Source organism: Pinus tabuliformis, chromosome 1_1 (assembly GCF_031772625.1).
Source record: "Pinus tabuliformis cultivar Carrire ecotype Pingquan chromosome 1_1, CPIR1, whole genome shotgun sequence".
Lineage (NCBI taxonomy): Eukaryota > Viridiplantae > Streptophyta > Pinopsida > Pinales > Pinaceae > Pinus > Pinus tabuliformis.
This window is the reverse complement of record NC_142297.1, coordinates 97,820,576-97,836,552: the sequence shown is the minus strand read 5'-3', so window position 1 is coordinate 97,836,552 and position 15,977 is coordinate 97,820,576. Positions and strand designations below refer to the sequence as shown.

The 15,977-nt window shown below is 39.1% G+C and overlaps 1 protein-coding gene across 4 annotated transcripts in view; it reads left to right on the top strand.

The window, feature by feature from the left end:
• Positions 1 to 15,977, top strand: part of LOC149211835 (uncharacterized) — a 299,240-nt gene that overhangs the window by 187,656 nt on the left and 95,607 nt on the right. For 2 of the 4 annotated variants that reach the window (XM_089391595.1, XM_089391594.1), the window contains exon 2: positions 4,527 to 6,327. The exons of 1 other annotated variant lie outside the window; for it this stretch is intronic. In XM_089391595.1, coding sequence (XP_089247721.1) covers positions 4,613 to 6,327 — 1,715 coding nt within the window. In that variant the 5' untranslated portion in view covers positions 4,527 to 4,612. Of the gene's footprint in view, positions 1 to 4,526; positions 6,328 to 6,491; positions 6,673 to 15,977 lie in introns of those variants that run through there. One more of the 4 variants, XM_089391596.1, reaches the window with a different exon arrangement.

The following is a 15,977-nucleotide window of genomic DNA, read 5'->3' as shown; positions in this document are numbered from 1 at the left end:
CCGGTTGAAACAAAGACCTCTGAACAATCATGCTCCACACACAACATGTCAGATTGGTGGTAGGGAATAAAGGAACAGGGAGTCGTGGGTATACAGCGGAATCGCTGGTGTCGATGGCTTTGAAGGGTGAGTTAGAGAATGCAGGGACAATAAATTTTATGAGTAACAAATGCGGTTGAGATAGTAAGCGCAATAATGGCTCTCTGATACCAAATGGAGCAGTTTAACTCAACGAATTAGCGAATACATCTTTATTATTATTAAAAACAGATAGATGATTACAATTTGTGGGAGGCCCCTAGCTTATAAACTGCTTTGGGTGCTAACTATTAATTAATTAATATTTTATAAACATATGATGGAAAAGATGTTGTTAACTGATCGCGCTACTGTTAGAGAGCCTCAAGTTGGTCCCTAGATGCAGAATCCAAATTTTCAGGGACAACCAAAAATGTAAAACAAGCAAAGGGAGTAGAAAGGTCTAGACTCTAGAGCAATCACAACAACAAGTAAGACCACCTTTTCACCAGAACTATGCCGAAGAACAGGCTGAAGAGGATGAACAATCACAATAGGAGCAAATTCTTTGCTTTGGCGATGGGCAGGAGACTGTTTATGTGACCGAGTAAGAGGAAGAACAAGAGCAATGTGGAAATCTTATGACAGAAGAGGAAGAAATGTTGCTTGCTCGGTCCTACAATGACATGATAATGGCTAGATACGAAAAGTACAGAAAGGGGTATCAAAATGCCATTATGTAGGTCCAAAGACAGTACAATCTAAGGAGTAGAAATGTGGGAAGTAGTGCAAAGAAAGATGCGGGAAATAATACAACAAATAAAGATGTGCCAACTGGTAATGTGAAGAAAGATATGCCAAGCACCAACAGCCAAAAGAAAGACCCTCCGATCACAATTTTGCAAAGGAAAGAGAATCCTTCAAAGGAGACTGCAGATAAGAGAGATGTTGTTCCTAAGGAGGCAAAGAAAGCACCAAATCCTTTTAATTTTGAGACTGAGCTTGCAAAGTTGAAAATCTCCATTCCCCTTGGTGAATTGTTGAGAAATGATCAATACAAAGCTCAAATTTTAAAGGCACTGAGAATTGATAAAGCTTCTGATACTGTCAACATAGCTGATGATCATCCAACTATCATTTTTGGGCTGAAGATTGATGACAAAAGCCAGGATGGGGATGTGCCTCCTTTTTATGTTAGTCTGAATGTGCATGATCAGATATTGCACAATGTTATGCTGGATTCCGCGGCTTCACACAATTTGATGTCAAAAGTGATTATGGAGAGGTTGGGACTTGATATCACTAGAGCTTACAAGGACCTTTATTCTTTTGATTCCAACAAAGGGAAGTGCTTGGGATTGATCAAGGATTTGGCAGCCGTTGATTCCTTGATGAACATGTCTAGCTCTACGCTCAGGAGTATTGTGGGTTTAATACAAAGGAGGAAATCAACCCAATTAGCAGAAATTCAGCCCTAAATCAAGCATTTCGACCAACATATTAGTGTGGGAATTCGACAGGCATTTCCCTTGAGGAATTCATCCCACAATATCATTCCTTCTAGTGTTTGGACCAGGGAACTCGTGCTAGCCTCTTTCCTCAAACTCGAGCTCCACCATGGTAAGAAATCTTGACTTTAGGGCAGAGGAACTTGTTTTTTCCTTGGGTCTGGTGTCTGTAGTCTTTAATGGCTTCTCTCGCGGTATGAAAATCTTCCAGATTTGTCCATGGTTCTCACCTGTAAAGATGATTTGTAGAGAACACAATATCAGTGAATAAAATCACCTGATATCGCCTTAATAACTCAATATTCATTGAAAATCTTTTACTCCATTGAAGCTAAGTTGTGAAATCTGGGTGTTTTCACTTTCAAATCCAAACTAGGGTGTCTAATTTCAACATCGAAGTCTGCTATGGCAGCTAGGGGTCCAAAACCCAAAGCTTCTCCTTCAACTCTCTCCAAGAGCTTTTTCGCCAAACTCACAAATGGACGAATGAATGAGGAGAGACCCGCTCATTTCCCTTTTTTATAATTCACCTTTTCCCTCTAATTAAATATTTAAAAGCACATTCCTTTTCTTTATTTAAGAAAATGACTTTTATAAACTAATTAAAGTCACTTTTAATGCCAAAAAATTGTTAATTCGCCTTTGTGGTCACGTCGGCCACCCAAACCTCCTTTTTATCATTTTGCGTTGTAGATTTTTTCACCCCGATTCCAACGAGCTATTACACTAAGTTGTTTCTCCAAGTAATCTGCCCGAATAAACACCTTAAGCATAATTAATTAAAATATACCTGTTAGCAATGCCATTTTATGGAAATTGTCAAAATGCAATGAAACCAAGAGCAAACCTTGCAGAATTGATCCCAATGATTAAATATGGTAAGCGATCCCAGTCGGACCCATAAACTCCTCTAAAACCCTTTGGGCCCACCAATGGAGTAATCTTGCTCCTATGACTGGGTTGACATAAGCTCTAGAAAGCCCTCCTAACCACCTCTCTAGGTAATCCAAAATTTGGGGACATTACAGATTGTGCCACATGGCATTACTCAAACTTCGCATGGTTCCATAGAGTGAGGTGCCTCAGACCTTTGCATAGTTCCATAGATACATGGCCTCAGACTTCGCATCATTTCATAGCGAAATGTTCCTCATGTAGAGAGAATTCGTTCATCTTTCTTCTTGCAAGTGATGACACCTTTCTCAATAAACATTCAACCTTCATCAATCTCAATAAATGACATTCAGCCTTTCACAGTGAATCTTTGAACTAGGACATCTTTAGGCCTACTTAGGGTTTTCAGAGATCAAGGCTGCTAGTTGGATAGGTGATCTTAATGCTCTTTCCTTCATGATAGCCATGCTCTTTCCTTGAAGATAGCTCTGATACCATGTCAATTTTCTAGTGCAATCAAGACTAGTACAATTTTTCAAATTGATAACTACTTCCAATGATACAACATTACTTCTTTACACCATTCCAATTATCAAGCAGTTATACATGAAAAATTTCAACCATTCATTTCTACCATAGAGCATTAAAGGTCACAATGAGACAAGAGACAAGAGACACCAGAAATTAAGCTAGCAGCCATGGCAAAACCCAGAAGGGGAAAACCCAATAATCTTTCCTTATTAGAGAGTTCAGTTCATCAATTGTGCATCAGTCAAGATCATCTCTTTGTCCTCATCCTCAGTCACATAGATAAGGAGCCACAGAACTTTTCTTTACTCCAGAGATGGGCCATAGAAAAGCTCTCATACTACCTAATAATAAGTGACAGAGAAGCTTGCTTACCATAGAAGAATGTGCCGCAGAGAAGTTTGCATGAACCACAGAAAACAGTGCCACAAAGAAGCTCGCATGAACAGAGAATAGTGCCTCAAATTGCTCGCATATCACAGAGAGACAGTGCCTCAAGTAGCTTGCATAAACCACAGAAAACAGTGCTACAGATAGCTCGTATCACAAAGAGACAGTGCTGCACATAGTTCACATCAACCCACAGAAAACACTGCTATAGATAGCTGGTATCACAGAGAGATAGTGCCACAGGTAGCTGGCATCAAGCACACTAAACAGTGCCACAGATCGTCCGCATCACAGAGAGAGAGTGCCACAGGTAGCTCGCATCAATCCACAGATATGTGTTGCCTCAGGTCTTCAAGATACAGAGCCTCATATCTGCACCAAAACAGAGGTGCAAGATATGATCTGAATCTGCTTTGAAGGAGAGTGAATAGGCTTAATATATATAGTTGTTTGCCCAGTCGAATAGATGTGACTTTTTGGCAGGCCGACTTGATCTTGGTGGGGCCAACTTGACATTCGTGGATTCATTAATTCAAATCTAAAATTTTCTTTTCTTTTGATGAAAATACTGACCATGGCTACCAAAATTGCCAACACCTTTTTGATTGAATTGGACAATTTCTCCTAAGAAAATATTTGCTGGGTTTATCCCAGGATAAATTTTGTGTCTCTTGTGCATCATTGTTTTACTGTGATCTCTTCTGCCCCACTGTGTTTATGGTTGAGGTTTTCTGAAGTGTAATTGCTTAATGTTCTGGAATGTGCTAAAGATATAAATTGTATCATTGGAAGTAATTATCTGGCGAAAAGTTGTGCTTGTCTTAATTGCACCTTAAAATATCAAGAACTTTTCCCTACTTTTGCTCTACTTGTTTGTGTTTTGAGTTTGATACTATTGGATTTTTGTGTTCATTAAAAACCAATTGGCGTTTGAGTAAAGTCTGAAAGGAGCTGTTTATACTGAAATGTTTTATCTTGTCTCTCATTAACAGTCCTTTCTTTATTAAAAAGATGAATAAGACAGTAATCACTGAAAAAAAGACATGTAAAGATTAGTTGTTTACCATTTTAGACAAATTTGACAATCACACAAAGAAAGGCAGAAAATGATGATATGAGTGCATGCATCAACTGGAAGAAATTAATTTTCATATTTGTCCCTACTAAATGAAAAACATTTTGGTGCAGGTATCGGGAGTTCCCAATTCCCAGTCCATTGTTGGTAATGAGGAACCTCAGTCACTCCTATACATGCAAGCATAACTAGCAAATCAATGGAAGCAACTGCACACCAGGTTGTTTCAAGTAGTTTTAACAGAAAACTTCATCCAGATACGGTTGCAGGAGGCCTCTTTGATAGTGAAGCTGCACTATCTACCTCTATAATAAATGAATACCTTAGTTTGCACTCACAGCCTGTGGATGGTTCTCACAATGTCAAAGGTGGTAGTTTCAATGAAAAAGCAAAACTAAAAAGCTCAACACATCCTGAAGAAATAAACTCTTTTGTGGAAGGTCAACAAGATCCATGTCAATCTGGTTCAAATTACATGAGCAGCAAAGTCAATGTAACAGAAATTTCTCAAGCCTTTTTGGATAATAAGGAAGTTTCAACTTCTTCTAGATTCAATGAATCTACTCCTGTGTTGTCACTGCCTACTGCTCAAATTTCTAAACAGACAATTGATTCTGAGAAAATGAACTCTCGGAGTATTGGCAGCAAGAGAGAAGGCATAGCTAGTCAGGAACCCGGTAAGGATCTTTTTGGTTCAAGCAATTTCATCAGGAAATTTGAAGGGGCATTATTTTCAGGTGGACTCTTTGATGATGAAGATGAATTAGTTTCCTCTAGTCCATTGGAATCTACTCATGTCTGGTCACAACCATCTGTTCCAGAGAGATTATATGGTTCTAATTCAAATGAAAATAAAAATGAACTAAGTCCATCTAGCAGCATTAGCAGTACTCTGGATCGAACTGCATCTAATTCATCAGATAAATTAATCACAACTGATACTCAAGTCTCTACAGAAAGTAGATCTCAATTTTCAGGTACAGAACAACTTGAAAAGACATTGGGTTTAAATAATGAGTTTGCCACTGGTGCACCTCAATTTCCAAAAGCAAATAATGGCAGGCAATCTCTGAAGGAAAGGCTATCACTATTGCAGAAAGGTCTCTTTGACAGTGGAGAAAATGATGAAGATGATGATCCTAGTGATCCTTTTAGGGCACCATCTTCCATGGGGCAGAAACTGAGATTAAATGATAGGGCCCTTGACAGTGAAAGTAATATTCTGCAAGAGTCATCTAATGATGGAGTTGAGTTTAATATTCAAAATACAATTCTTACAGATTCTTCGGACCCACATAAGGTTGAGCAATTGCATAGTACAGGAGCATCTGGAAGAATTCAAGGCACGTTAACCATTGGTGATTATCATTCAAATATAAGTGGAGTAAAAAAAACAGGAGTTGAAGGAAGCAGATTTAATTCAGATGACAGCAAAAAGTTTGGAACACCTGTGAATTTGACTGTCAAAGATGAATTGGATCCAAAAAAGGGTCCTTTTAGCTCACCTGTAACGCCATTCCGTAAAGAAGATCTGCTTAATCACTTTCTAACTGCAGTGCCCAGAAAAGATCACTCAGATTATGATTCAGATTCCTGGTCAAGCTCCAGTAGTGAGAAAACTATCAAAAGTTCTCTGCTAGATGTAAAATCCAACACAATCAATAGTAGTTCTTGTGAAAACATGGTTTTAGAGGCCAAAGGCATCTCAGATCCAGCAGGAGACTCTACTTCTGTGCTACAGGAGGAAGGGTCTGTAAATTCAACTCAAGATGGCTTACTTTTGGAACCTACTTATGGTGGCACAGAGTACTTTTCAAAGAAACAAGAATATTCTGGGAAAGATGACTCCTCTCTTCCTGTTAGCCTAGCGGAATTTGAAACTCTTCCAATTGATCAGCATGTGGATGTAAGAAGGTTTGTAACACAAACTGAAGAAGCCTTTGCTATTCTTGTCATTGATGTTTCTAATTGATTTTGTGGTTCTCATTTTAGTTTTAAATCTTGGTTTAATATGCTTTTAAAGAGAATTTAGGTGATGTTTATTTGCAATTCATGACGTTTTCTGAATTCTGATTCAGGCTGTTTGGCTTCCAATAACTCTTTTTAGCTGGCATACATCTGATATGGAAATAATGTTTCAGCTGTCCTCAATCCAAGGCTAGATATGTTTTTCAATATGCCTATATTTTCTTGTTGAGCTTGAGAATCTCTTCATCTATTAATAATTCTGCAATAGCAGAAATTGAATTGACTGATGAATCATGATACTTTGTTTCATCTGCTGACAATTTTAGATGATTGTGAAAGGGCATTATCAAATTTAGATAGAAGCCGAACTGTCTCACGACATTCTAAACCCAACTCACATACCACTTTCATCATTGAACAACTAACCCTTGGGACCTTCTTCAACCCCAAGATGCGATGATTTGACATCGAGGTGCCAAATGACTCCATCAATAAGTGCTCTTGGGAGTCATCAGCTTGTTATCCCTGGCGTAGCTTTGATCCAGTGGTGTTTATTTGCAATTCATGATGCATTCTGAATTCTGATTCAGGCGTTTGGCTTCCAATAACTCTTTTTAGCTGGCATACGTCTGATATGGAAATAATGTTTCAGCTGTCCTCAATCCAAGACTAGATATGGTTTTCAATATGCCTGTATTTTCTTGTCAAGTTTGAGCTTCTCTTCATCTATAAATAATTCTGCAATAGCAGAAATAAAATTGACCGATGAATCAGGATGCTTCGTTTCATCTGCCGACAACTTTAGATGATTGTAAAAGGGCATTATCAAGTTTGTTGTGGCCAATGATTTAGTTGCTCGTTAATTTTCTGATATTTTATGTTCAATGTAATGACATATATCATTCTGATTAACGTACTAATAATTGAGTTCTTGTTCAGTAGGTTGACCTTTGGACTACAGAGTAATCCCTATATAGTATGTGTCTGAAAGTCTTTGTGAAAAGTATTATGCTTGCCAAACTCTGTATGCAATACCCTATATTGGGTCAATCTATTAGTATTTGTAGCATCAGACAAGTGTCCGAGTTTTGACTTTGGTTAGAGACGCTAATAAATACAAGATCTCCAAAACCTAGGAAAGGTTCCAGGAGAAAACACCTAGAGACAATTCATTTAAGTTAATTGATCAATAATTAAATATTTTGCTCTAGAAACTCACACAGATTGAGTTTGAGATGATCTTAGCCATTGATGGGGATCTAATCATAGCCGTTGGTTCACTAAGGAGAGATTATAAGAGCAAGATGCCAGGATGGAGATAGATACATCAAGTGGGTGATTGATCTAGGCAGATCAAATTTTGTAGAGAGCAGAGATTCAACCGGGAAGAGAATTCGAACCAAGAGGTCACTAGTCAGTAGCAGAGGCAGAGGAGCAGTAGTAGGGATTTCAGAGGAAATTTCAGTGTTGGAAGAGTCAGGTAGAGGAGGTCGAGTTATTCCATAGGAGGTTGCTCAAGGATTGCGCAGGCAGGTTTAGTTTGATTTTGTTGAGGAGGAGGTTGATTCAATTGTTGGAGGTTGGGCTAATTTTCCTAGGGGCCGGAGAATCACTTCCAGTGGTAGTAGCACGTAGGATGTCTTAATCATAGGCATATTTAGGCAATGCGAGTTACACTCTGCACAACATCTACGTAGGGGCCTACGTAGGGGTCGTGGATAGCTAGTTTGAGTGGCCAGATTGTTGCTGGATTGCTTGTGGAGAAGGGAAAAGTTCCCTTAATAATTTTGCTAGTGCTTCCTTTCGAGAGGATTGCCAGTTTGGCATCCAGATTGTACTCATAAATTTCGCTGTTGAAGAAGAATAATAAAACCCTCATCTGCTGCACTGGTTTTCCCACATTGGGTTTTTTTTAGGACATTTGTCCAAAACTAATGGTGTCTGTTTTATTGTATGTGCTTTATATTTCTCAGTTCCAGTTTTTATTTTCTGCAGTATTTTTTTGGTGAAGAAATTGTAGTGTGATTTATTTGTTATTTTGCTGGAACAAAATAAACAACATAATTAATAAGTTAGAAGAATAACTTCCAGTTGCTGCATTTCAAGGAATTTTTCACATGTTATCAGAGTAGTGTTGTTGAATAGATCAGGAGCTCAGTAGCGAAGTGGGAGAAATTTCACAGTTCATATGGAGTTTGAGCAAGTTTCTTCTAGGTCTGTGCAGAGGGTCAGCAAAGTAGTTCGAATTGTTGGGCAAAAGTGTTTGATTTCTAGTTGCAGGTGTAGGAAAAGTTCGAATAGCCCAGTAGTAGTTCCAGTAGGCAGTGGTGTTGTTGGAAAGCAATTCCAGTGAGTAGATCAGAGAGTTCGTTGAGCAGATCTAGGCACCGTTGGTTTGTAGCTAGACCAACAATAGCAGATCAGCATAGGTTTGTTCACCACCAAAAGTGGGTGACCCATAGGAAAATAAATTCTCCTATCATCTCTTCTAGCTAGCAGCTAGTAGCCCTTGATGACCACTAGTCGACGATGACGATGTGCCATTTATATCTCTGCCAACTGCATAAGTCATTATGTTTCGTTGCCCAATTAGCGAGAGTGCACATTGGAAGGTGGGTTTCCGATCAAAAGGTACTTTATTCATTTTGCAATCGGGTGCTTATGCTTGTTTGTACTTAGGCATTTGACATGGATTATGGGGTAACTTGGAAGAAAGAATGGTCTTGGTCGTGATCTTGTTCCCTCACCTTAAATGTGGGGTTAATTTTCAATCCTAGTCTTGTGCGACATCCTATAATGTCCCAACGGGTATGGGGGGGCACTACTTGGGAAGCCATGATTGAGATAACATAGCCCCATCTCTCCCTATCCCATACTTACCACTTTCTATCTTACATTACAAGCCCATATTGCACCTCCATTCTTTAGGTTGAACTTACCACTCGCTTATTGGGATTTGACACTCACACATCCTCATGCTTGGGTAGGGCTTGGAAGTTTTCCTTAGGAAGTTGATGCAGCTAAAAGAAACAGAAAAACATATGATGGCCACAAGCAAAACAAAAGGAAAATGAAAATGCAAAAGATGGTTGGGACATTCAAATTAGCACGTGCGCAAAATCCAAGCATGATCTCTACGCCACTCATATGGCCATCACCCAGTTCTTGGGACAGTGTTTCCCTATCTTATAAAAGACAAGAAACCCTTGCATGACCCAACCCCTGGTGGGCGATGAATTGCCCCATCCTTAAAGGGGTAATAATTGCTATGCATCATACAAAGAAAGCTCTAACCCTTTGAGCTATGAGCAGTAATACAAAGAAAAATCAATAAAAATTATAAGGCATAAGAGAGGTGGAAAAATAAAGGCTGTATTAGTAATTTACACATCTGCGATTGCTCCCTCCTCACATCTATACACCTAGCATGATGATCCCCATCAGGCTAGTCCCTTTGCCAATGGCACTTGGCCATGAAGCCTTTTTCCCTTTGGTCAATCATTACTCACATGGTACTTATCAATTGAGGGGTGGACCGAGGTCAAATCGCTTCCCCATTGGGGGTTGAGAACACCTAATAAGGTCATCTATTAATCGCTCCTACATAAGGAGGTAACATCATTACGAGAATCCATGTATGAAGTGTTAATTTTCCCATTACTTTCAAGCTTGGTTCATTTTGATGCAAAAATTATTAAATGTACTTGATGGTGAAAGTTTTAGCATTGGATGTTGTGTGTAATTGTTAAGTGTTTTCGTGTATTGCTCTCAACAACTTAACTGGGGTCTAGGTTCTTTAAGGGACATATTATAATTAAACCCATAGGTGAAGCATTAAGAGTCGTGGAACTCTAGATAGTTGTTGACTTGTATGGGATGATGCACCTAGACTAGTACACCCCAACCGACTTAACACTGATAAAATGGGACGATAGCTAATGTGTTGATTTGTGGTAGCATCAGATGTGCTTTAGCCATGAAAATTGGTGTAGAGGCTAAGGCACATAAGATCTCCATGACCCAGAAATCGTTTGGGGAAATTCCAATCGGTTTGAGAGATATTAAAGTAATTAATATTTTTAATGGGGTTCCTAAGTCTAAACTTAGGAAAATTAACATATTAATGGGTATTAATATAAAACTGGTTGAGAATGTTCTAAATGACATGGATCAAGCCAAATCTAATCCTAGCCGTTGATTAGGGACTTAATCTCGACTGTTGAAGACTCAACAGGAAAAGTATAAGAGGAGGCTAGAGGGTTAGTTAAAGACACACCATATTGATTGGTCAGTTCGATTTTCTGGAGCAAGGTTTTGTTGAGAGAATTGAACTAGTGATCTGTTGCAGCAATGGGTAGTTCGACACGAGGCCGAGAATACAGAGCAGAGAGGCAAAGATAGTGCTAGAGAGACAACGCAGAGCTTAGAGAGGCTGACGCAAAGGCAGCTAGGACTTACACGGAGGTTGAGGAGGCTAGTGTGAGTGATGCAGAGGACCAGAGGGCTCCACAGAGAGCCAAGTGGCTGACACAGAGGCTTGCAGAGGTGACGCATGGCCAAGAGGAAACATTGGGTGATTTTCGTGGGGCAAACTGAGTGCTGGTGAGCTGAGAGGGTGACGCAGTTCCTAATAGAGTGACGCAAAGCAATGGAGAAGCTTGGAGTAGCTTTCACTGTCCAGCTAAGGCGCTGCCACAGTTGTTGTGGGATCGATCATCTGGTGACCGATCTGCCAAAATATCTGTCTCCGAGGAGAGGTACTTCTGTTGAGGGCATTCTCAGTTGGGTGAGCCATTTCTGGCACCCTAGTTGTATTCAAAAACTGTATAATAATAAAATCCTCATATTTGGTGCACCAGTTTTCCCGCATTGGGTTTTAACGGGGACGATTGTCCAAAAATAACGGTGTCCCTTGTGTGTTTGTCTCAGTTATTTTAGTTGTTGATAATGCAATAAGGATTTCTGAGATGTCAGACTTAGAAATTTCAGCACAATGCAGGGCCTAGTAGCATCACCTTGAGAGCCCTCAACAATGGAGTAGAGAGGCATTTTGGCAACATGGAGACCCATGAGACCACCTTTTGTGCTCCAAAGCCAAAATTGGAGTCTATAGAGGGATTATGTTAGAGAACTAGGGGCCAACCCCTAGAGGTTGATTTTAGAGGGCTTCTACACATATTATGGCACCTATTGCCCTCATTGTCTGCCTTAGAAGGGTCTATGCTCACATGATGTCAACACCCTCTTCTATTTCGGCTCACATGTGTGGAGAGTTATATATTTTTCGAAGGCTACTCGGTTGGCTTGTGACCTCGGATGTTTCATACACATAATTTTATGATTTTAAGGGGCTAATAGGCTAATTAGGCATTCAAATTCCTCATATAATAGGGGAACCTCTCATTATGATTTCTCATCAACACACACCTAGAGATTTCAGTCTCTCTCTCTAGAAATTTCAGCCCTTTTTTCTTGTGGTAGAGATTGGATCTATAAGTTTGCTTTGATAAGCTGATTTTGGTTATCTTTGGAGCTATTCTTTGGACAAATGGATGGAATCTTTGAATGTTATCTTGTAACTACACCTAATTGTTGAATATCTATTTTCATATTTAATGTATGGAATAATGCTGATTCTAGGTTGTGCTAGTTGTGCCCTGATTTGTTAAAGATATACTCAATGCTATCTAGATGATTAATTGCATGCATTACTTATATAACATGTGAATGAATTGTCCTATTTGTTGAGAAATATAGAGCATCAAGTATTAAGTGATTTCTCTTCAATTAGCAACTGCTTGTGAGTGCTTTTTACAACATTAGATTAGGATCTTCTTTTACTTAAGTTATTAGTGTTCTTCGTCAAACAACTACCAATGCATGAAAATAAATAGACAAGAGACACAAATGTAGGCTATGAGCGAGGGCCAAAACCTCTCACTCTTTGAGAGGAAAACCCACAAATTCTTCTTATAGAGTCTTTAATTGACGAATACCAAGACAAAGACCTTGACCTATTAGCCACTCCAAGACTAAGGCACTAGTTCTCTTGACTGTATTTTGCTCTTTTCTTATTCTTGAGTCCTTTTCTACTTCGACCTTCTTAGCATCGAGATATAGTTACCACTGAGACAAAGATGGAGACCCTCTTTCTTGGTTCCTTCTACTGTGCTTAAGCTTCAAATTTCTTATTGTATAAGATCACTTGAGGTCACTGTACCAAATCCTGTGGTCACTTGTAATGACACTGAACTTCTCCTTCTGCAATGAGACCGAAACTGAATACACAATTCTTTGTGGTAGCACTGAGACTTCTTCTTGAGCTAGTACCGAGACCTTTTTCCTGAGATAGCACTGATATCTTTTCTTTAAGATAGCACCGAGACCTTTTATGAGATTCCACCGAGATTGTATCACTGTGTGTATATTGCAAACTCTTGCTGTAGTAGTAGCAAAGATAAGATCACCTATCCAAGTTCTTTTTCCGAAATGCTTGTCACTGTAATTGATATCCAAACTTGTCTCTTTACTTGTCATTGTAACTATGATCTGAATTTCAAAGATATCCTTACTTGTTGACTGTGGAAATGTGAAGACCCTACACATATATATAGTGGTTTCCCCATATAAATGAGCCGACATGTGTATTCGAATAATGTTGTCTCCATTAGGTGAAGCCGACATAAGTTCTTTGCTTTATCTTGAGGCTGACTTGAAGAGGATTGACTAGTGGTTGTCTTGGAGGGCTATTTGACAATCATGTAGACTTATATATGTTTGTAACATGCCCAAGAAGGGTTCTTTATACATGACATTGACTCTTTTTTGACAAATCCGAAATGATCACAATGGGAGCCAACTAAAAATAAAATCTCTTGCTCATGAAACCGATGAAGCAAGCATTACAATAATAATTTTATTTTTCTTCTTTACATCATTTACAAAATTCACAATTACATGTCATTATGAAGACCGAACCTAGTTGCACTTTTCAACACTATTGGTGAACTCCTAGTAGCTATGCAATGAAAAATCCATTATCCATTGCATAGGTAAATTTTTGAAACTCTCGTTGTTAGGTGATAAAAAATTCGGCCTCCTTGGAAACTTAAGGCCAAGCGACCAAGCGAGCATAAATTTTCTCCTTTTCTTTGCTCTAATTTGACCCTTTTAAGGCCAAGCGACCAAGCTAGGGCTTGGTGCAAATTTCTAGGGAATGGGAATTTTCGGAGTTGGAGAGTCTAAATGCCAAGAGGATTGTGGTTGTCACAAAATTTGTCCTTTTGGTAGGGACTCACGTGAATTTTGTCCATAAAATTTCTTAGCCCTAGTTACCAACCCTAAACTAACCCTAGTTTTAGATTTAGATTCAACTTGGGGGCTTCTTGAGGGTTTCATGTTCCTTGTTCATTTTGAAAATCATCATTTGAAATTCCCCTCTCTTGGACCTTTGGCTGTCCCAACTATCAATAGATTACTCAAACCCTAGGTCTTGTGACTATAACCCTTGGTCTCTCTAAGGAAAGTGTGAAATTTCCTTTAAAGCACCAACTGAAAACTATTCTCCTAATTGATTAGCAGTTTATTTGTTTACAACAAATATCAAATAACTCACTAATGTGTGCTTCACAAATAAAATACGTTGCGGAAGTAACATAAGGAATTGACAAATAGATGCACATGCATAAAGATAGACACCAATACTTTTGGACTAAAAGTCCTCGGAAAAACCCTAAAGGAAAATCAATGTAGCACATAAGGGTTTATTTTATTATTATGTAGCAAATTTGAGAGTACAATAATTTGGATGCCCAACTGGCAATCGACGACAAATATCTGGCTAAAATAATCTGAAGATCCCAGATCTCCTCTGCTAAACAAATCAACCTTCTTTTTCCTGTTCGAACCCCACATTGGCTACTTACATTGCAGCCTGGAATTCGCACTACTTGTCCTGGGTAACTCGCACTTCCTGGAAATTGACTCTAATTGAGTCGTCCTGTCTCTGACTGCCTCTGGAAGTGACTTGCTTTGCCTCCTAGAAGCTGAACCTACTTCTGGCAATTGAATCCTCTCTCTTTCGACAACTCGCACTGGGTTTTCTAGCTATTCACACTGGCTTCTATGGACCTCTTTGCAGATAATATAGCCTCTTGTCTCCTGCCTCTTCGACACTGGATACATACTGGAAAACTCTTCGGAATCATGCTCTCTGATTTTTTGTTGTCCCTCCCTAGCCCTGCGTCCCCTCTATGGCTCAAACTCGACTGCTGGCTAACTTGAAGTGCCCAAAGAATTCACATTGTTGGCTCTCTATTGTGTGTATCTCCATCTACCGATCGATCTCTTCTTATAATCTCCAGTTGGGACTCCAACGACGAGGTTTAAATCTTGATTGATGGTTGAGATCATCTACAAGTTGATGCATGCGAGTTTCTAGATAATTCTTACCTTTCTTAATTAATTACTATTAATTAATCAATTTTTCTAAGTTAGACTTAGGGGTTTTTAATTATCGTTCAATTAATTTAGTTGAGCCATCTCTAGGTGGAATTTCCAGAAACGATTTTTGGGTTTTGGAGAACTCGTCTTTTAGCCTTTCCACAAAGTCTCAAGACTACAAGACCATATACCTCTGGGAGTGATGTGGGGTGACTTGGTGTTGTAGCCCTAGAGCGCTACAAAAGGGCAAGATCCTTGAGGATTCCACCTCTTGGATCAATACCTTGCTACGAAAGGCCCACAATATTCAATAGCAGGATTGATTAGTGATAGTTGGTGCAATTAGATGCCAGAGTGACAGTTGCAGAGATTATTATCAGTCAGATGCTGGGGAGCACAGTTAAGAGTTGGCAACAATGCAGTTGGCACAATCTAGAGTCAACAACAACGCAAATTCTTCAGTGATAGTGCAGATTCTAGTAGCAGTCAACGACTCGAGAGACAAATGCATCATATTGATCACAATTGATTCAGTATTTTGGATGCTTTTAGGTTGTAGATGTTGCAGTTGTAGCAACAACAAATGAGAGGGAGTTGCAGTGCAGATGCAGTGTTGGTAGCAATTCAGCAACACAAATGCAGCATACATCAGAGTTGTGCAGTAGTTTGTGGACAGTATGGCTAGACATCAACAACGTGACATGAGATGATGCAGAGACAGGGTGTTGCTACAGGGTGTGCGGTAGCACTAGAACACATTCCTCGCTAAGAGCGATCGTTAGTTTTTGTAGCATTGTATGTGCTCTAGTCTTGAAATTTTGTGGAGGCTAGAATACATGAGATCTCCAAAACCCATAAATCGTTTCTAGAAATTCTGCCTAGAAATGTCTCAATTAGATTATTAACCAATTTTTATATATTTCCAAGTCTAAACTTAGGGAATATGATTAATTAATCAGTATTAGTTAAGTTAAGGTGTAAATGATCTAGAAACTCACACAGATTGATCTAGAGATGATCCTAACCATTTATTAAGTTTTAATCTTGGCCGTTGGTGCTCCAACAAAGGATTATAAGAGGAGGTCGATGTGGTGATGGAGAAGACACTTGAGAGGTTCAATTTATGAGCAGATCTATTTCTAGAGTAGATTCAG